Genomic DNA, 22855 nt, shown 5'->3' on the forward strand with positions numbered 1-22855 from the left:
GACCGGCCGACTCACCAAGCTCGGGCCCGACGATGACGTGGAGGCGTATCTCGAGACCTTTGAGCGGACCGCCCAGAGGGAGAACTGGCCAGTGGAGCAGTGGGCCCACATCGTGGCTCCCTTTCTCACCGGTCCTGCCCAGCAGGCGAGCCAAGATCTGTCAGCGGAGGCCGCCAGGCAGTACCCCGCCCTCAAACAGGCAATCCTGGCGTACTACGGACATAACCTCGCGGCCCGCGCGCAACGTATCCACGACTGGCGATTCAACACCCGGGGCGCGGTGCGGACGCAGATTGCGGACCTATAAAACATGCCATGTGGTCGTACGTACACCACATGGTGTGTTTACAGCACGGGCGGGGATTGTACCCCACCTCCCGGTTCCGCTCTTAATCGGGAGGGACTGCCCAATATTTAACCGGCTGTGGGACCCAACGCGAGAACTCCGGAACAGGAGAGAACCTCCCCGCCGGGGGGCGAGGAGAGCTCGGCAGGCGTACGGGGCCACACGGCGCCCGTCGTCCCTCAGGGAATCGACGGCAGAGGACCAGGAGTCCGAGGGGGACGGACCCTCCCAACCCGGATCACCGGGACCCCAACCCGGCACCCCGGACACCCTCACAGCGTCCGAGCAACCCAACCCCCCGGAGGACCCGGAGAGCTCCCCCCTCACCGAGTTTTCAGATTTCCTTCCGGAGAAGGAGGTAGGCTCGGCCCGACCAGGACAGTTCGCCAGCGCCCAGCTCCAAGACGAGGCCCTGAAACACGCTTGGAGCCATGTGGTGGCCCACGACGGTCAGGCCCGGGACTCGGTGAGTCACACGTTGCACCCACATTTTAGCACGAGGAGGGGGCTGTTATATAGAGTAGTGGAAGGAGAGGAGGGAGTAAGGGAACAATTGGTGGTTCCCCGGGCGTATGTGAGCAAGGTGCTGTTTATGGCCCACACCCACCTCCTAGGAGCCCATTTGGGCATGGACAAGACCCGAGAGCGGGTCCTCGCGCGGTTTTATTGGCCGGGGGTAAAAAGGGACGTGGAGCGCCATTGTCTGGGGTGCCCCGAGTGTCAGAGGGTAGCGCCTAGGGCCACAGTCAGAAGCCCCCTTATTCCCATGCCAATAATAGAGACTCCTTTTGAGCGGATAGCTATGGACATTGTGGGGCCCCTCCCCAAGACCAGCCGGGGTCATCGATACATCCTGGTCCTGGTGGACTACGCCACCCGGTACCCCGAGGCCCTACCCCTGCGCGCAGCCACCGCGAAGGCAGTCGCCCGGGAGCTGATGCTCCTGTTTAGCCGGGTGAGGATAGGCAAGGAGGTGTTAACCGATCAAGGCTCATGCTTCATGTACCGGGTAATGAAGGAATTACTCAGTTTCCTGCAGGTGAAGCAGCTCCGGACCTCCGTCTACCACCCCCAGACCGATGGCTTGGTGGAACGCTTTAACCGGACATTAAAACAGATGCTGAAGAAGGCCATGGCTATAGATGGTAAGAACTGGGACCAGCTATTACCCCATGTGCTTTTCGCAGTCCGGGAGGTGCCCCAGGCATCCACCGGATTTTCACCGTTCGAGCTGCTGTACGGACGGAGGCCCCGCGGCATCTTGGACATCGCCAAGGAAGCATGGGAGAGCCAGCCGTCACCCCACCGCACCACCCTGGACCACGTAGAGCAGGTGAGGGACCGCATGGCCCGAGTGTGGCCCATCGTCCGAGAACACCTCCGGCAAGCCCAGCAGGTCCAAGCGAGGGTCTACAACCGGGGAGCCCAGCTGCGTACCCTCCATCCGGGAGAGCTGGTCCTGGTCCTGGTCCCCACAGCTGAGTGCAAATTCCTGGCCAAGTGGCAGGGACCTTATGAGGTGGTTGAACGGGTGGGAGAAGTGAACTACCGGGTTAGACAACCGGGGAGGCGGAAGCCCACCCAGGTCTATCACATTAACATATTGAAACAGTGGCGAGGGGGAAGGGAAACCCCTGACCCTGCCCCCCTGGCGCTGGCGGCCCGACAAGATATCCCGGAGATTCCGGTGGGCGAGGACCTCAGCCCAGCCCAAAAGCGAGACTTGGACGACCTTGTCATGCAGCACCGGGATGTGTTTTCCGAACTTCCGGGGAGGACCACAGTCGCCCATCATGACATCCGGACGGCGCTGGGGGTGAAGGTGAGAGTTCCACCCTACAGGATACCGGAGGCCCGGAGAGAGGCCATCCAGGCCGAAGTCCGCCGAATGCTACAGCTCGGTGTCATCGAAGAGTCGCGCAGTGTCTGGTCCAGCCCGGTGGTCCTCGTACCAAAGCCAGATGGATCTTACCGGTTCTGCAACGACTTCCGGAGGCTGAATGAGGCGTCCGAGTTCGACGCCTACCCCATGCCCCGGGTGGACGAGTTGATCGAACGCCTGGGTCCAGCCCGGTATCTTTCGACCTTGGACCTAACCAAGGGATATTGGCAGGTACCGTTGACCCGGGCGGCCCGGGAGAAAACGGCGTTCTCAACTCCAGGGGGGCTCTACCAGTACACCGTCCTCCCCTTTGGAGTACATGGAGCGCCGGCCACCTTCCAACGCATGATGGACCAGATCCTGAGGCCCCACCAGGACTACGCGGCGGCCTACATAGATGACATCATCATATATAGCCACAGCTGGGATGTCCACCTCCGCCAGCTGAGGGCGGTGCTAGGGGAGCTGCGGAAGGCGGGCCTCACGGCCAACCCGGCCAAGTGCAGGCTCGGACAGGAGGAGATGGCGTACCTGGGGTACCAGGTGGGACGGGGGATCATCCGACCCCAGGAGAGTAAGGTGGCCGCCATCAGGGACTGGCCCGAACCCCGGACCAAGAAACAGGTGAAGTCGTTTCTAGGGCTGGTGGGATACTACCAGCGATTTATACCCGGGTTCGCCACGCTGGCCAGCCCCCTGAACGACCTGACCTGGAAGGCCCTGCCGGATCGGATCACCTGGTCCGAGGCTGCTGACCAGGCCTTTGGGACGCTCCGCGAAGCTTTATGCGCGGAGCCATTACTCATAACCCCTGACTTTGCTTCCCCTCTGTTAGTGCACACGGACGCCTCTGAGGTCGGGTTGGGGGGTGTCCTGTCCCAGGTCCGGGCAGGAGAGGAGCACCCAATCATGTACATCAGCCGGAAACTACTGCCGAACGAGTGAAACTACTCGACGGTAGAAAAAGAGGCCCTGGCCATCAAGTGGAGCCTCGACAAGCTGAGGTACTACCTCCTAGGGCGGGAGTTCACTCTGGTCACCGACCACGCGCCACTAAAGTGGATGGCAGGCGCCAAGAACACGAATGCCCGAGTGACACGATGGTTCCTGGCCCTACAGGACTTTAGATTCAAGGTGGACCACCGACCGGGCCGAGAGCACGCCAACGCCGACGCCCTGTCACGACGGGACGCTTGCCTGGGTGGATTCCCCGGCTACCGGAGGCCTGAGCAAACGGTGGGGGAGTGTGGCATCCCGCCCCTTAAACCTCGGCCCGGACGGGCCCGAGGGTTCGTGTTGGATGGCATATACCACCGCCATCCACTAGCCGGCGACAAAGAGCCTCCCTTAGGGCTCGCTAATGGACGTGAGTGCAAACAGCCGGCGGTGGAGAGGACGAGACCCGGAAGCCACGATATAAGGAGCCGGCATGCGGCAACCAGGGGCAGAAGACGAGGGACAGCGACCTGGAGAGGACAGCCGAACCAACGCGCCATTTAGAGGCTCACGGAGACCCTAAAGTCGTGTGCATGCGTTATTCTGTTTTTGTGAAACATTAAATGCCGAGTGCGGCTTCACCTGTACGAGACTAAGCGATTTATTCCGGGATTCTGACCCACGGGGGAACGGGATCCCACAATATCCTTGTGTCACTCGACAGTGTATGTTTTTTTATTGAAACAACATTGTCTAACAGCGGTATAAAATTGTCAGGATCATCTTATTTAACAACATCATCATAATTCATAAACCATCATATGCATTAACTGTCTGGAGATTACTGCAATTCAAGTCCCAATTATCTCTATAAATAAAAATAAAAAAACGCATTTTAAGTCTGAAATGGTCTCAGCATGCTGTTTTTCCAACAGGCGATATAGGTGGCTAAAACGTTCATTGGTCGTTTTTTGACGACATAAACCATCAACCTATTCTGTGGTTTAGGTTGGAGATCTCTTTGCAGATGGTGCAATGCATAAATAAAGCATCCCTTCCTGATTCTAATGTAGTGCAGCTTCAAACAGACCCTTCCCCCTCCCTGTTCGTTTTTTTTATTATAATTTAAAAATTATTTTAAATACTTTTTTGTGCTTTAAATTGTTTTTATTTTATTTGTGTGTTTATAACTAGGTAGTTGATTTGTAGAACTTTGGTCAACTGTTGTTGTTTTAAAGGGCGTTGTATTCATACTGCACCTGATATTTCCCTAATATTGTTGCTTTAGGCCACAATATGCACAGCAATACAAAGCATAGCTAGTTTCTCCTTTAGCATTTCCTTAATAGAGAGAGAAACTCCACGTGTGATTACTCACTAATTATATGATATATTTGATACATTATTTTAAATAATGCAGAGATCTGAAAATCCTATTGAACCTCTGCATGTGCCAACATTTTAGAGGCAATTGTTTCCTTTCTAAAATCGGTCCAACTGAGTACCTGCATTAACTTAAACAAATAAGTCAAATAAGACACCCTTGTCTGAAAGGCATAGTACTGAGGGTACATAAAGGAGGATGGGTTGTGATACTTAGGTTGAATCCCATTACTTGGCTCGCTTCAAAATCTCAGCCCTAACCCTCGCTGTTGCGCGTTCACGCGCCGTGGAGCCATGTCCCAATACCAGTTTAAAGGTAGCTTAAGGGGTAGGGGGAGGGCTAACATCCCCTCAAAATTGAGATTTTCGATGGGCACCCTCAAAGCGCTTCAGTTCTGACTTGCTCCCACAATACCTTGCGAGAAAACGGAAAATCAAGAAATATCCTAGACAAGATGGAGGGCGAAAAGATGCGACAGGATTGGAAAAACACAAATGTAAGTGTTTTCTCTGTAATTAACTAGTAATTATTTTATTAATTATACTCTGCAGCCCGGCCGCGGGCTTTGAAGCCCGCGAAAGTCTGTGGCCGACTTTCGCGGAAGATCGCGAAAGTCCGCGGCCGATTTTGGCGGGCCGCCCGACCCCGGTTCTCGGCCGGGCTGCAGACCGGGCTGCATACGACCGGGCTGGATATCATGTCGTATGATATCCAGATCTTCCATGTTCTAGTGACTCCAGGTTAAAAATAAGCTTTATACTAATATATTATATTATATTAGTAATATTCTATAAGTAATATTATATATACTATTATATTATATTAGTAATATTCTATAAGTATTATTATACTAATATATTATATTATATTAGTAATATTACATGGTTAATCAATGTATTTTTTGGCAGTACTATATTGTGTACATAGCTATTATATATTGTACATAACATATGGCCATATCAACCAGTTCTGGCATATAATTCCTATTTCCTTCTTATTCGTTTTCTTTCAGGACTTCGTTGAGTCCACTGCCACCAGCCCCCCCCACCTCTCCCTCATGCTCCTCCACCCCAGGCACCTCTTCCAAGAGGAGAGTGCCAGGGGGCAGGCGAGGCATGAGGAGAGCGAGGCAAAGTTGGCGGAATGGTGGAGAAGATGTGATTCTCCACCATTCTCTCAAAAGCTGAGAGAGAGTGTGTGTGTGTGTGTGTATTTTTAGGTGTGCATTTTTAGATGTGTGGTTCAGTGTTTCTTATTTAAATAAAGTGTTTCTTCTAAAGTGTTCTTGTTCATAACCGATTATTATCTAAGGGTGCACTCACACTAGGCCATCTGGCCGTGGCCGTGGCCGTTTTAGCACCTAACCGTGCTCAAATCTGCCAGTGTGAGTGTGGCCAGTCTGGCCGGGCCAATTTGGCCACTTGGGAGAGGTGTGCTGCTACGGCACGGGCCGCTACGGTACAGATGCTAATGAGCCGACACGCGCTACGCAACCTGAGCTGGATGACGTATAGTCAATGCGACGACCACGGACATAATAAAGGCGACGAGCCTTCTTTCCCATTAAACGGTAAACATCGCGTCAAGCGGTTCAACTGTTGGTGTGTTCTGTGTTGTTGTCCATTGTTGTTAAAACTCTGACTGGCGGCAGACTTTATTATGGTCCATGCAGCGGACGCTTGGTGATGACGTGTTACGACGTGATGACGTATGTACAAGAGCCTTCCGTGGCCAGGCCACAGCTGCGACGGCCAACGGCCACGGCCAGATGGCCTAGTGTGAGTGCAGGCCAGAGAACAATGGGGCCAGTTGAGCACGGTTAGGTGTGAAAACGGCCAACGGCCACGGCCAGATGGCCTAGTGTGAGTGCACCCTAATACCACCTTTAACATGTAGCTAAGTGACATTCAAAATAAAGGTATATTACGAGGGACAAATAGTATTATTTTTTTTTTAACACTTTATTTAAACATGCCAATTACAAAATATAAATACCATTTCAGGTTAAACATCTTTACAATGGGTCTTGCTCGTTGCCCGAGACAATGGCAGCCAGTCTGTCTCTTGTAACATTACCAGGGGTCTGGTTATCTGCTAGGGGGCACGGGGAGGCCATGATGACGTCACAGGGTAGGGTTGTCCCATTTGGTAGGGGATCGGTTAGGGGTAGCAATGAGGGGTAGCAATGAGCATGAGCAATAAGGGTTAGGGTTGAGATGTAGGGTTGAGACAGTGAGCAAAGAAACGGGATTGGGCCTTAGACAGCCTTTGCCACCAAATTCATTTAAAAAAGTACACTTACATTTGAGAGCCTTAGTTCACTTAATTATCATATCACTTCTATTTAATTAACTTTTTAACCTTGAATACCGGTCAACACTCAATCAATTTACTGTCGCTAGATGTTTGGATTTCTTATTGGTCAAGATCTTTGCTACTATAGTTTTGAAATGTGGTATATGAATAAAGCATTTTAAGAACATGATTATCTTATACGACTGTATTATGGAGCTTTGTATTGTGGCTTGGGTCTTTTTCGTCCCTACTAACATCTGGTTTCTTAAATAGTAAATAGCCCTCCTCTGCTGGTTGCATAGTGCCGTTGCATTGTATCTAAACTCGTACATAAATTTTTATTCAAAGCCATTACACATTCCACCACATTTAACCATTTTGGATCAGCCTGGATCTTCTTTACGATTCAGTCTGTGCGGAATTTGGCTAAGCATACATGAAAGCGAAGATGCACACTGTAAATGATAATGAAATTAACCTCAACACAGTCCATAATAACAAACTGCTTGATGTCATCTCCCTCTGATGCATTTATCTTACGACCTATCACTTTATTGCTCTCTAAGTCCTTTGGGTCGTCAGCACCAATTGAAGCGCAGATGTGTGTAGAAAGCCTACTTGTTTAAAATTAATTGAATGGCTTAATGATTTGGCTGTTCCAGGGTGAATTTGACCTTTCCTACATTATTTAGGAGTCGCTGCTCTCTAACAAACACACTTGAGGAAAAGGTTGACATATTCCGTTCCTACTTTTCAGACCTAACAATCGTTCACCTTTTTTTTTTTGCTTATCTTATCTTCTATTCAGTGCGTACACAATGTTTACAATAAACAAGATGCTTCCGTAATATAGTCTGCAAATATACCCTTACCATACAATACACAAGCCCAATAAAATCTGAGAAGAAAAAGTACACATTGTATAGGCAAAGGCTAATGTGCTATCTGATGGTCTAGTCAGATAGTGAAGACATAATGTTACATGATCATCCTAGAGCATTTCTTTCATCCATTTTTTTCATAAAAGTCACGTATTCCTTGTTCACCAATTTGTCAGCAGACACACGCTTAACTTGGTTTCTGACCTTGACCTTGTATGTTGAACGAGCAACCTTTACCTAACTGTCTATTACACCGTGACACTCACACACACACACACACACACACACACACACACACACACACACACACACACACACACACACACACACACACACACACTCTCTCTCTCTCTTCCTCTCTCACTCACGCACACACACACACACACACACACACACACAAACACTCTCACAAACACACACATAGACACACACACAAAAACACACACACACACGCACACACACACTAACACACACACATACACACAAACACATACAACAAACAGACACACACACACACATACAAACACACACACAAACACACAGATACACACACACAAATATAAACACACACACACACACACACACACACACATCAATTGTTCATATTAAGCTGTGTTGACAGCTTCTGATGAGATGGGAAAGTTCACCTAACCTCTTAGTTTGGTCTTTGGACTTTCTGCTAAAGGTCAACATTCAGCTCTCCATCTAACAGAGCCCACTCCTGGCTCAAGAGTTAATTACAGTCCCTGCAGTTCTTCCAGGGGCCTGATGTGGTGGAGGTGCTTGTGCCTGATTGGGCCTGACTCGCCCACGTGTCCGGGCCGCTGGAGAGAAGAATCACTGAGCACACTACAGTCGACAGGTTGTGGCTGAAGAACGTTAAAGAGCAACTCGCAGGTTAGGCATGAAGGCTGCATGATAAGAATGGGTTTGCAAGCGGGATTGTAGCCATTAACGGTTTCCATGGAGGGACATTCACCCTGCCTCACCCTGGATCTGGAACACACTCCACAACTCAGAATGGGAGAGCAGGATAAACCAAGCTAATAAACCATGCTCTTCATGCACGCCGCAATGATGGAAATATCTTGGAGGATCAAAACTGAGCCCTGGAGATGGCGAAGAAACTATAGGTGCTATAGGTGGCTGGTCGGTCTTGGCTGATTCACCTATAGGCCTACAACCTTGATTGGCATTTTCCAAAGTGACTACAAAGTTTGTCCAAATAACACGAGTGGTGAAGATTTATTTTATGCCTGATTTTTTAGGGGAAAAATTAGTCTGTTTGACAGAACTCGCTAATAGTGATGCCATTGGTTAGCAGATGGTTGTGCAATTTGCTTTCAACCATGTAGTGAATTCAGGCAATTTTCTGCCAAATTATTTTTCCATATATTTGGTCATACATAATGCCAGTATAAGTGTTTAGATTATAATAATCATTGTATGATTAAACACATTGATGCATTGGTAATACACATTTGAAGAAGTTGTTGATAAAATCATGAAAATATATTATATAATATGGATAATGTCATTAATAATGTGTATATTGTCGACATGAAACTTGTATGACTGCAAACTGGTATGCTGCTTAATGGCTGATCGATATAGTATATGTTTCTTTATGTATTACTTTTATGAAGAGTTTGAAACTAAGATTAGGCATACACTTTTACTTTGACCAGCATAAAAAAATCATTAAAAACACGTTTTGTGAATTTCCGTTGAGGTCTGACAACCCTGTGAACTAAATCGAGTCATTTGGATTGGATACTCGTTTCTTAAACAAACCACCTGATTGGCTGCTGGTGGTGGGTGGGTCAGTGCTTATTGGTCGCTGCTGTCAGGACGTGGCGACGTCGCAGGCGAGCACGTAGCAACCACGCCACTGAGTGACTGAGTATATGTATTATAGATAATATAGACATATATAAGAAGCGCTTACTCTGCGTTGTCATCATTTCTGAAATATATCACCCAACGAAGTGGTGTCATTTATATATCCTTGTAGTTTCATCTGGAACAAATTGTAATTTTCGTCTTGCAAACTTTTGCTCAAACCCCTCTCCAGGTAAGGGGATTCCCGCAGCTCACCTTACCTTACCTCTCCTTACCATACCTTACCTTGTACTTTACATGTATCAGAACACTGGTTCGGTTAGTACTTTAACATATTACAGATTATACTAGTTATAGTCGTTGGTGATGGCGATGGTGAAAGGAGTTAAAATTCACTGATGGAAACTGAAGAGTTTCTGGTGGCATGTATTGGAGAAGAGAGAAACTCTTGAATGAAAGGTTTCTGGTGGCATGTGTTGGAGAAGAGAGAAACTCTTGAATGAAAGGTTTCTGGTGGCATGTGTTGGAGAAGAGAGAAACTCTTGAATGAAAGGTTTCTGGTGGCATGTGTTGGAGAAGAGAGAAACTCTTGAATGAAGGGTTTCTGGTGGCATGTGTTGGAGAAGCAGGTTGGCAGGTGGTGAGGTTGCAGGTTCATACACAGCACTAACTAGTATTATTACTCTGTGACAGAACGCGGATTTACACCATATCATTCACCAGCACTCATTTCACTACACATTCCTTCAGTTAGTCATGACATTTGTTTTAATATGATTTCATTTATTTTTTATTGTGATGTATTTGGGGTTATAACACTATTAATAGCACTGGTTCTGTTGTGCCTCTTTTCTCCCCATACTAGTTCCCCAACATGTCCTTATGGATTATTCAGATCGCTGTAGTCATGCTATCACTCCTAATCAGTCGTAGCCATCAGAAGAAAGACCCCGTGCTTTACTGTTCAGGTAAGACCCAGACTTTAATATCTGTTTTTTTAACGATTGGGAATGAGGTCCTTCTCCGATTCAGCCTGTGAGGTTGAAGCTGTCAGGCTAGCAAATTGTACTTTTTTAATTTGATGAAATATAATTTTTTTATGAATGTCCAGATTTGGTTTGCTGTGCAGGTTTGATTTAACTTAATCAAGTAAATAAGCAAAGCTAGTGAGTGAATTGAATCTGGTGTTGCTTTGGTGTGTTTGGTTGTGTTTGCAGCGTGCAGAGCGATCGTCGATGAGCTCAGCTACTCCATCAGCCAGGTGGACCCCAAGAAGACCATCAACGTGGGCAGCTTCCGCCTGAACGCCGACGGGACGCTGCAGGACAAGAAGGTAGGCTGCTATTAGGACGTCTACGTTTCTGGAAACACTCAAAACACTTAAATGACAAACATTGTGCTAATGTGCTCATAGAGCTGATAATATAAACAGGGTCATATTATTGTCCTGCCACTTAATGTACACATTTATTGTATGTCATACTTGGTTATAGTACTTAGTTGTGTGTAGCATCTTATCCTAGCTATCTTTGTTGTATTCGGGGAGTGGATTAACCTAGCGATTGTTAGTGGTTGGCACTTGGTTCTATGAACATCCTTACTGAACCGATATATCATTGTTTCTCCTTCTTCTGACAAATGTACTTATTGTAGGTCGCGTTGGACCAAAGCGTCTGCTAAATGCCCTGAATGTTAATGTAAATAGGCTGTAAGCCTCCAGGGCAGCTGCGTGGCTCTTGTACTAAGACAAAGAGCGGGCGGTTGGCTGTCTGCTCCCCGGGGACACTGTCTGTGGATCCAGGTTCTTCCTACAGACCTAATGAGGTCACCTCCCAGTGGAGGGTGGACAATGGCAGCCACCCGGGAGCAGGTTATCATGAGGTGTTGGCTCCACTATTGATACTTCGCAGCTCAGATTCCTGTTTAGTGGCACTGATCGCTTCGGGAGACCATCGCCTTCAATTGAGAAATTTATTAGGAAATGTACAAATGGGTATCAGTGGAACATTCTATTCATTACATTGTGCAGTGAAGTTTAAAAGCACCATTTTTTTCTCATCAACGAATCTACCAATACCAATACCACTCAGTCCTGACTCCAACCATTCACTACCCACACCTTACCTCAACCTCTGACCCTAGACTGACCGTCTTGGTTGATATCCCCCCCTACCCCTATCCTCCCCCAACAACTCCCTACTCACCCTAAACCTGACATTCCTCACCCTCCATACCTCTCCCTACTCACCCTGACGGCCCTCACCCTCCATACCTCTCCCTACTCACCCTGACCCTGACGTCCCTCACCCTCCATACCTCTCCCTACTCACCCTGACGGCCCTCACCCTCCATACCTCTCCCTACTCACCCTGACGGCCCTCACCCTCCATACCTCTCCCTACTCACCCTGACGGCCCTCACCCTCCATACCTCTCCCTACTCACCCTGACGGCCCTCACCCTCCATACCTCTCCCTACTCACCCTGACCCTGACGTCCCTCACCCTCCATACCTCTCCCTACTCACCCTGACGGCCCTCACCCTCCATACCTCTCCCTACTCACCCTGACGGCCCTCACCCTCCATACCTCTCCCTACTCACCCTGACCCTGACGTCCCTCACCCTCCATACCTCTCCCTACTCACCCTGACGGCCCTCACCCTCCATACCTCTCCCTACTCACCCTGACGGCCCTCACCCTCCATACCTCTCCCTACTCACCCTGACCCTGACGGCCCTCACCCTCCATACCTCTCCCTACTCACCCTGACGGCCCTCACCCTCCATACCTCCCTACTCACCCTGACGGCCCTCACCCTCCATACCTCTCCCTCCTCACCCCGACGGCCCTCTACCTAACACGCGGACCTTGCCCCCCTGTCCTAGAGGGCCACGTTGTGGTTTGGTGGTCCCCGTCGGGCGGGGTGGTCATATCTCAGGACCTTCCCCCCCCTGTCCTACGGGCCACGTTGTGGTTTGGAGGTCCCCTTCGGGCCCTAGAGCAGGGTGGTCATATCTCAGGACCTTCCTCTCTCTTTTCGGCAGAAGCAAAGCGGACATAAACTTCTGGTTTGCCCCAAAAAAAAACACGTCCGCCTAGTCAATCGCGGAGAAGAAGAATATATATGTCATCCGTGGGTCACTAGAAAAATCGAACATATTAACTCGGATTACTTGCATTGCACAACACAAAGACAAGGATCCAAACATTATGCAGGCTGCTTGATTTCAGGAATAGCAGCGTCTATATGAATCACAATGGGAGATCTAAAATGTTGCATTTACTAACAAAGAAAACATCATATATCATCATATATACAATTTACATTTACTTCACTAGAATTGTTATCAAAGTGCATTTCCATGCCAAAACTTAAAATATTGCTTTATCCAATGAGAACATTATGATTGTCAACAATTTTGTTTTGGCAGACAGAATCTTGACATATTGTTGTTTCTTCTAACGTTCATAAGGGTAGTTTTGGACGATACCAACGACCTATTCTGTCGTTTAGGTTGGAGATCACATTGTTGTTGTTTGTTTTAAATACTTGAAAGCTACATGCCACTGTTGTTGTATTTTTGGAACATTCAAATGTTTTTAACAAAGGTGTGTATGTTGAAGTTCATGGGATTATTGTCTGGCCCTAGTTTTTTATCGTGGTATTGAGAATTGCTCAATTTAACTGGTATTGGCATCGATTTAATAAGTTCCTGTCCTCTGGTACGTGGTTGAACACGGGGTGGGTCACACGCTGTGTCCTTAGCTTGGCACTTTAAAACACCACAGTCCGCTACGGCTCCAAGCATTCTGGCTTGTTGATGTAACCCTGAAGCGAGACCCCTCCGTGGCAAACCGCCGCGAGGCCGGCGCAGGGCCCCTCCCCCACCTGGATTGACGCGGTGCTTTGAGTGGGTTGTGCACAGTGTCCAAATGGATTTCAAGGGAACACGTTGACGCGACGATCAGTGGGACTAGGCAATCAAATGAAACGGCTATGAAACAGCTACACCGTCTCCCCACAGCCTCCAGGCTCACTCTGCGGCTGATAACACTAGCGGTCCGAAGAGACCGCCGCAGCGATAGCAGCACATATGAGACCCTCTCTGTGTTAGAGAAAACAGGATTCAAGAACATTTGTGCTCAACCTTACAAACACTATTACTTCCAGCATAGATAGATAGATAGATAGATAGATAGATAGATAGATAGATAGATAGATAGATAGATAGATAGATAGATAGATAGATAGATAGATAGATAGATAGATAGATAGATAGATAGATTATCTATCTATCTATCTATCTCTCAAATATACTCAGTTGTGTCAGTCAAATGGCTATTTGCTTGCTCTTTTTACTGGCTGGTTGTCTTTTCACAGCGGTCTGATCCCTTCCGCTGCGGTCCAGTAAACCTAGCCTCCACCTTTTGCATTGTTTGGTCAATCATCTGCTGCTCCCAAAAAAAGGGACTCGCACAGGAGAAGGCAAACCTTGATCCCTGTGCCCTTTGTGGCTTCACCCCTTTCAGCCAGGTTGACCCAGCGCGATTCAGAGAGGGTGGAATGTCACAGCTTAGATGCCATCATGGCCGAGGATTTGCTGGTTTGTATTCTCTTCTCTTTGCCCTCCTAACAGTAGGACTTCCTGGGGGCATGGGTTTTGTCATTGCTGACAAAAGTTAAACCTGCCTGGCACCACAATGAAACGTTAAAGTCCTCCTAAGACATTGAACTTAGGTGGAGGGACCACATGCTAATCTTACAGAATGGGGGGGAAGTCCCGCATTGCAAATGAGACGGTGCATGAAAACATACAGATGAACTTATTCTTTGGGACACATCTTAAACAGGTGGAGGGGTATGATTGTTCAATATTTTATTTGTTTATCATAAATGTTTCACTGATCGCCTTGTCTGTATTGTCCTTGGACTCAAATCCAAACTGTGCAATAAACAAAAATGCCAATAGTGGTTAACTTTTGAAATGAATCACGAAGCCTCTGGTGATAATATTATTGGTTTTGTCATTATTAATAAAAAATAGTTTTTCACCATTCCACATTGCCTCGACAATTCCACTGGAAGGCTCAGTTTAATGGGGATTCAATAGGGGAGCATCTTTAGGAAAGGCCAGTCACCTCCAACCCCCACTCTCCAATTCATCAAAGCACACTTTGAATGGCAGCTTCCTTTAAGAGGCTGCCGAATGGCAATAGATGAGTTTAATTACTGACAGCATGGGATGATGATTATTGGACCACCGCCCAGTGATTCATGATGGTCAATTTGGTGTGTGTGTCTCATTAATTGCATTCATTTAAGCATTATTTTTATGTTAAAATCTCTTATCACCACAAGCTTAGCAATATGCTGGCTGTAGAAGCCACCCACACTTAGTAATTAAAAAGGACTTCAGTGATTGGCAGATTACTACTGGCATCAATGTCAAACTGTATTCTGAACCCAATCGTCTTTAGCCAATGTGACCCCACGTTTCTCCACCTTTGTCTTCAACCTTTGGCCCCTTGCTGTACCACACTCTTGTTGTTTCACATTGACTTCCGGCTCAATACACGTTGGCCTTGTCAAGCTCAGAGGAGGCCTTGTCAAGCTGAGAGGCGAGTAAGTGGAGGAAAGTAGGTATGAAAGAGATAGAGGCAAACGTAAGAGAAATCCTCAGCCATCCCATAACCATGCAGCCTATGACCAGAAAAGTCTAAGGAAATGGAAGGTTTCCCCTGTGATCGGTAGAGGACATCACCGGGGGAGGGGGGAGGGCTGAGAGCGGGGCTCTGGGGGGTATGTGTTCACCCTGCACTTGACGTTTTTTTATAGCAGACGGAAAAAGAGAAGCCTTGTGTTGTAGTTCAGGAAATAAGGATTCCTCCCATGTTGCCCTACCCAAGAGAGGGGTAAAGATGGCTCTGGCCACCAGCCGGGCTCCTTTCACTGCTCCTCAACCTCTGGTCCTCTGGTCCCCCCCCCACCCCTCACTTCCAGCACCACCGGGCTTTTTCACCCACTCCGTTTCACCCACCCGTTCCACAGAGGGAGGCAGAGCAGGGCAGCACCTGTCTGGACGCGTGTCTAGACCCCGCTGCTGATTATTACCTGATTAAAAATCTGACTCTTTATGAGAAAGGGAAAGGATAAATATTTCTATTTATTTACTTTTCCTTTCAAGGATTACGAGGGCAGTATTGAAAACACAGCGGAAATAAGGGGTCATGAACTTTGACCCTGGCGGGTCATCTGTTTAAACATTATAACTGCCTGATTGGACATTTTTTAAATCGTTCAACATTTTGACATTCAACATTTCATGTTTAGGGGCTCTTTTTTCCGTTATGTGATACAATCTATTTAATGATGTACTTTTTTAGGTTCCTTTGGCACGGTCTGAGACTTATCTGAGTGAGCTTCTGGAGGAAGTTTGCAGCAGCATGAGTGACTATGCCCTCTATGTAGACCCCGACACTCAAGAGAAACGTTATAAGAGGTTTGCTCCCAGAGACAATGGAGGCACGGAGAGCTTCCCAGACATTCAAAACTTCAAGTTTGATGGAATGGATTCCTCCAGTGCCTTGAAATTTGCGGTGAGTCAAAAGAAGATCTATATCTTTACCAAGAAGTAATTAAATCGATTAAATTCCTTTCCAGCTTGGAAGCCACAATCTGCCCATTTATTCAGATTCCAAAAAGAAATGGCTTATCAATGTGGGATTTGAAAACAGTTCCTCATGGCAGATATTAACTGTTGGCAGATATTAATATTTATATAATAGACTATATAATAATAAATGTACTCAACAATATCTCTCTCTCTCTCTCTCTATATATATATATATATATATATACTCTATAGACTATACTTCGCCCTGATAATCAGGCAGATTTTAGTTCTTTAAAGAACCTTTTTGGCCTGGCTTGTGTGTAATGCATTTTAAAAGTCGTGTGATAGATGCCATAGGTATGCACACCCATGGTGCCATGATGCCTAAAGCCGGATTGCTGCTACCTCTTGCTTTGGACGTTTTCAGACCAAAGAGTTGATATCCTAACTTTCACAAGCGAATGGGAAGAATTTACGGTACTTAGTGAAAATATCAGTTTTCTAGGTGCCGTTGCTGCACCAGCCAACCGCCCCGTGACAAGATGGCTGGGTGGCGGCTGCGGTATAGGGAAAGAAAAGACTGCCGCGTTCAGAAGACAAACTAAAAACACTGAAGGCCTAGGTGTGCATGGCTGACCCCTTTCTCTCCTCTCACATGCAGTGTGAAACCATTTTAGAAGACCTAGATGAAGATATCATCTCGCTCTTCAGCCAGAACACACAACATGTTGCTGATGAGTTATGTTCCGGCGTGTCAGGTACAGTACTAGGACATATTGGACCATCGGTGTGAAAATACCAGTCCCCATTCACTCCCCTTCAGAGATATCAAAAGAATGCATTTTTTTCCCCCTTGTTCTACATAGAGCTATAATCATTCTACCTGGCCCTTCAATTTACATGTAATCGAAATGTCAAATGTAGCAACCCAATTCAATTTTCTAATAAACATCTTCTTTGTCTTCAATTTCAGACTACTGTAAAGACGCCAAACACACAAATGAGGAGTTATAGTTACTCTATCATTTTTATATACATAATGTATGAAGATGAGACCAGGAATATTCATAATTTATCAAATAATTGTTGGGGAGGGGGAAATCTCATTTGGACAAAATAATTTGTTATTTTAATCATTTTAAATGACGTTCCGCTTTGCCTCTGTTCATACTATTTGAAACACACTCTATACACGGTCATATCTATAATGCAATTACGATAGCCCTCACATTGAATAAAATCAAAATGTACCCATTGCGTATTAAAATAACCATCATAGTGAATAAAGAAAAGGCTCATGATGCTAATTCTAATGCATACGTTTTTTGCAAAATATTGTCATGTATAAACCATGACAACTTAATTGTATAACCAGTATTTTGATCTAGTTTTTGGATAGGCTTCCTTTGACATGTTGTGTATTGTGTAAACATAACTTGAGGCCTTCTCAGAAAAGCTTTTCCTGGCTCGACTGTAGGCTGTAATGCTGTATTATTAGATTTGTAATACAATAATAATAAAGAAAGATTTTGCTCATGCTTAATCCTCCACAATGACCAACTTTGTTGGCCTAGTAAATGGTATTTGGAAAAAAATTAGACCAAGGAAACTTTGAACTACATCATGCTCAGTTCAGTGTCAGTTTATACATGGGTACAATTAAGTATTGCCCAGTGTGTTATATATATTGGTTATATTTCATATCCAGTGTTGACAACTCTTTAATAAATTCCTTGGGTGTATATTTTGAAAGGGAACTTGAAATTGCTCCCAGAGCTATATCTTCGTGTGTTCTTAAGTAAAAGTAAGAAGAGCACTGTATTGCAAAGGATAGATTTAGGGTTAAGGTTAACGTTTCCACAAGTACCACATACTTGTTTTCAATCCAAGGGAGTATCCTAGAATGTTGGACGTTTGGGATGTTGCATTGCAATAAAATAACAGCCTTTTCGCTGGCCACCATCCATTCTTCCATCTTCTTTACTCGTTCTATGGAAACTTGTGGGAACCCTTGCAGCTAGACCATGAATGGGCTGCCATTCTATTGCAAGGGCACAGACGCAGATTGCAAGGGCACAGAAGCAGATTTCCCGACTCATGCAAACATAGGGAGAACATGCAAACTGCATGCACACAGGACCCCCCTTCTCATGGGTCCTACATTATCTTCACTTATGGCAATATGGCCAATACTGATGTGGGCCTCTGAGTGAGAATATTAATAAGGCATATGCAAACAATTTTTGCATAAGTAATACTTAATGTGAGATTTTAGGAGAACTTAGATTTGTATCGCCACATTTAAAGGCCCTTTAACTTTGACTGATGAAACAATTTCCACATTTCACACACTTCTGTTAAGACAGAAATGTTAAATGAAGTAGAACTATTATAACAGGCATTACTTTTGGAGTTAAGTTGAAGCGATCTGATGGCAGCAACTTGTTCCCCAGGATGACAAGTGTTATTGCTGCCATTAATGCTGGAGCGCCAGAGACATGAAGCTCTGACAGTACGCACTGCTGCAGACACTTCCCACCCAGCCACTGTTTCTAGAATGCTTTTGTCACGTCTCGAGACCCCTTCCCTTCCTTACCATCAATCAATCGCAGAAAAAATGGAGAAGGGTGCAACTACTGGAATATTCTGAATAAAACATTAATATTTACAATATTGGTAGTAGCAGTAGTATACTGGCTTTGGATCAAAACCACTTACCATCCTCATTGCATACTTTATTATTTATTTTAATGTATAATTTAAATATTCTACTCTGATGAGAAAATAGACATCCATGCCACCGCTCAATCTTTTTGAAGGCAAACTCAAGTCATCCTAAACCCTGGGGATAAAAGACTAAAAAGTCTCAAGGTTTTGATGATTAAGGATAATATAAAGTCTGACAATGTTCAACCAAGCCATTGAAAAGGCTATATTATTTATTTTGCCTCTTGAGAAGCGGGGACAGTCGTTGTTTGGGGCAACACTTGAGTGAATACGGTTTCCCTTTTAATCAGAGAATAATGTGTCAGCAGCAGCAGGATCCAGCCCCAGCTTGGCCCATTGTGTTGCCAGCCGTCGCAACGACTCATGCACCCCAAGCTGATACCCCTGACAGATCAAGGGTTACCAAGGTGGATGGTTGACTACTAGGGGACAGGCAACAGTCATGCCAGCTAAACATTCATTTCCTGTTGCAGGATCTCAAAGCTATGGAGGGGTACTGGCTGAGTTCCTCCTGTCCATTTAGATCACAGATATGATATACTGTATGAAGCTGTGTGTTGCTCCAAATGGGGTTGAAGTAAGTTTTAATTACTAATTATTAAAAAAGTTGATTTCATGACTTCAAATGAAATAATGCTTACTATTTTCTGTATTTCAATGTACTTTAAGATGGAGGAGCAAAAGAGTTGGGCATTCTAAATGTGTCAAAGATATATGAATCCTCACAAAGTGAATTCAAAAAATATCTTTGGAGGTGTGTGTGCTTGGTTTACCCTAATATTATTCTAACTTCTATCTTCCCACCCTATACTTTTATGCCGTAAAGTTTTGCCACTGAGCTGTGGCATTAACTTGTATTCTAACAAGATTAAAATATATTTGTCCTGGAGATTAGCATAGTTAAGCCTCCCCTCTCCTTGCCTTTGGGGCCGGCTGCAGCAGGCTTTGATCAGTGTTGCGGAGCGAGGGCCAGGCTTGGGCGCAGCCATCCAGGGTCCTGGTGTGAAATCAGCCTGATGTCATCCCCCATTCTCCACCTCCACCAAGCCTTTAGCAGCCGTAATTATATTTCCGCCACAAAGGGCCCCCGTCCCCTCATTCCATATTCCAAGTTTGACTAGGAAACGTTTTGGAGAACTATGGCTAAATTACCCAGTGGGGGGAGAGGAGGACAGGATGGGTCCTCTTTTGTCTGCCACAGACACATGGAAACTTCTAGATAGCACTTGGATGTACTTTCTTTTCTCTGCCCTCGGCCTCTGCCTTTTCTGCACGGTTTATTTTCACGACATGGGGATTGAGATAAATAAACCCATGTATATTAACTTATTTGTGTTTTGTTTGTTTTGCAAGGACACAGTCACAACTGTTCAGTGAAATACAAAGAAACCATACAAAATCATTCGTCTGGTAAATGGCCATCAACATTTTGGAGTGGAGGGTTAGGGTATGGGGTAGCTCAGGCTGTTACACAAAGTGTAGGGGTGTGGGGTTGGCATAGGGTAGCCAGTTTCCATGGAACACTGGACCATAAATATATGATCCTTTGCTTGACAAAGTAAAAATGTATTTCCAATTTGCCAGCAGTTCATTATATGAGGCCACTTACATTTCATTAAGTCTGGTGTTATTCTTGTTTAATACCTTCAAACATTACTGATCTCACTATTAAAGGTCCACATTAGGCACAACACTATTGCAGTGTATACTATTTTGTGATACAATTTTCCAATTGTAATGATTTCAAATGAAATTAAGTAAGTTATGAGTATACTAAATAGACCAAAAATAACCCTATACATTTATGTGGTAAGTATTAAATTAATTCAGGCTGAAAGGCGTGTTTTTCTTTGTCTTTTTTTAAAGCCATTGTGGCATGAGAACCGTCACCTGCTGCTTTTGGTGTGTACAGTTAGTTTGACCATGGTCCAGGACTTCTGGCTATTACCCCTATCCACCACCATTACCCCACATATCTGGAACGCTTATTCAAAATATTCCTTTACCAATAGAGAAAGGTAAAGCCACACAAGCCACTATTTGTATTCACCCTTTTCTTTCCAGCGGAGCCGAGCTGTCATTGTCAGGACAAGGTGCAGCAGATCGTTCAGTCAGAGACTGTTGCCTGTTTACTTCCACATACAAGTGGACACAAGAAAGAAAATGCAGATGAGGGCTCCTGGAGTCATTCCACAGAAAGCTGAGGTCAATGCTGCTGTCTCTGTGTCCATTGCTGAAGCAGCCAATAGGAAGATCCACACAGATAACTCCCAGGCCTTTCTTCCTCTCTCACTATTTCACTAATTTGCATTCTACTTTTTTCCATATTTTCATGTATCCCCTTCTTCCTTGATTATGCACTGTTACCCTGAGTGTCTAAGCTGATGTGGTCCAAAAGCTTTTCTGGTGTATGGATGGTTTTAGATAGATTTTAAGCGGCAACTGGGATTTTTAGATAAATTGTTTCTTTTTTTTGTTGCAAATGGGTATGTCATTTGCAGTTAATTGAGTCAGTTGTGCAAGTTCTTGGGTCTTTGCAAGGAAAGGTTTTTTTTTTTTCAAAAAGTCTGTTTCAGTTGTTAGCTTTTATTTATTTATGTATATGTTCTTGTACTCAATTTATGTTATTTGGAATTATAATTTAAATATCTTTGTATATATTATTTATTTTGGTAGTGCCTACTTCCATCTGTCTTAAATTATATATATAAAAAAAAGTTTAAATGATAATAAACAAGAAATATCTTTAAGTATGAACGATTTATCTGATTAAAAGTTAAGATAATAATTTGCTTAATAAAACGTTCGAATATCCTATTCTTACTTAATTTGAATAATACAAATAGGCTACATAGGGAATCTTAATTAGCAACACTTTAAAACGCAACTAAATCTTTTTCATTATGTTGATTACGTTTTTCGAGTAGGCCTATGGTCTTTTGAATAAACGTTGTAGGACTGTATATTTCAAAAAGGCCTATAGTTGTATGAGCGATTAGGCCTAGAGCCTTGCAAAATAAATATCACTCATGTACAGTAATGAATGTAAGGACTGGCTAGGCCTTCTAACTCCCTTAAACAAGACCAAGATCTGCACCGCGAATAGCTTCCCCTAACGATTCAGACATTTTAAGGCATAGCCTATAGACAACAGATAGCCTAACTTATAACATTTTCCCCAAAAAATCAAAAATATTTGACTACCTACTTTTTTCCCATCGGCGTTGTTAAAGGAACGTCTATTGTTTAGGATAAATGGCAAAGCATGGAAGACTTGAAAATTGGCAAAAGGTCTAATAGTCTTTATATGTTGCTAAATGCCAACGGTCTTAGATAATTGAATGAAGCATTTTATGAAGCATTCAAATACAACCGTCTTCACACATATTTCTGGCCAGTTTTACTTCAAATGCTTTAAGCAATCCTATGTGTGCCTATATTGGCTCTTGGGCCCCACACTGCAAACATTCACTTGTGTCTAAAGCCCTAGTTATTACTCGGACCCGCGCAGCGCTGATTCGGGCTCCTGGCTACAAGTCACGTGCTATCAGAGATCCCCATATGCTAGATATTGAATTATAGGCCTTTAAATTATATTACTTTAAAGATATTTGGATTGTTACTCGATTATTTTGGGAAGGTTGTATTTGCAAGTTAATTCGGAGTTAATTAATTACAGTGTTAAGCCTATGTAAATACTAATATTGTATAATATATAGCCTAAAATAATTATACATTTTATTATATTACCTTTCAATGTACATCATTTTGTCTTACATGCTTTCGACATTGACGGTCATATTAAGAGGTTCGGTTAACCAAAAATATCGGCATATAAATGTTGTTGAATAAGAGCGAGGACCAGCTACCCGCCTGATCCCGGGGCCTAGTGGACCCGGGCCCAGCGGTTATCAGCGGCTGGTTCCCGGGGTCTGGTCGACCCGGG

General features: G+C 45.1%; 1 protein-coding gene across 2 annotated transcripts; it reads left to right on the plus strand.

The window, feature by feature from the left end:
* Positions 1 to 9578: 9578 nt before the first annotated feature.
* On the plus strand, positions 9579 to 17725 carry cnpy1 (canopy FGF signaling regulator 1). Of its 2 annotated transcripts, XM_060059800.1 has the most exons (7): positions 9579 to 9798; positions 10260 to 10315; positions 10432 to 10534; positions 10784 to 10899; positions 15953 to 16165; positions 16844 to 16940; positions 17156 to 17725. In XM_060059800.1, the coding sequence occupies exons 3-7, from the start codon at positions 10441 to 10443 to the stop codon at positions 17194 to 17196; spliced, it is 561 nt and encodes a 186-aa protein (XP_059915783.1). In that variant the 5' UTR covers positions 9579 to 9798; positions 10260 to 10315; positions 10432 to 10440; the 3' UTR covers positions 17197 to 17725. The 2 variants fall into 2 exon arrangements, with proteins under 2 accessions (XP_059915783.1, XP_059915784.1); XM_060059801.1 differs by lacking the exon at positions 10260 to 10315 and having other exon boundaries at positions 9580 to 9798.
* The last annotated feature ends 5130 nt before the right edge of the window (positions 17726 to 22855 follow it).

The sequence above is a fragment of the Gadus macrocephalus genome, chromosome 8, assembly GCF_031168955.1.
Source record: "Gadus macrocephalus chromosome 8, ASM3116895v1".
In the NCBI taxonomy this organism is placed as follows: Eukaryota; Metazoa; Chordata; class Actinopteri; order Gadiformes; family Gadidae; genus Gadus; species Gadus macrocephalus.

Excerpts from the sequence above, each read along its gene's own strand:
- cnpy1 (XM_060059800.1), top strand. The coding sequence starts at position 10,441 with ATGTCCTTATGGATTATTCAGATCGCTGTAGTCATGCTATCACTCCTA. Across the intron at positions 10,535-10,783 it reads CCCCGTGCTTTACTGTTCAG|CGTGCAGAGCGATCGTCGAT; the intron begins GTAAGACCCAGA and ends TTGTGTTTGCAG. Across the intron at positions 16,166-16,843 it reads CCAGTGCCTTGAAATTTGCG|TGTGAAACCATTTTAGAAGA; the intron begins GTGAGTCAAAAG and ends TCTCACATGCAG.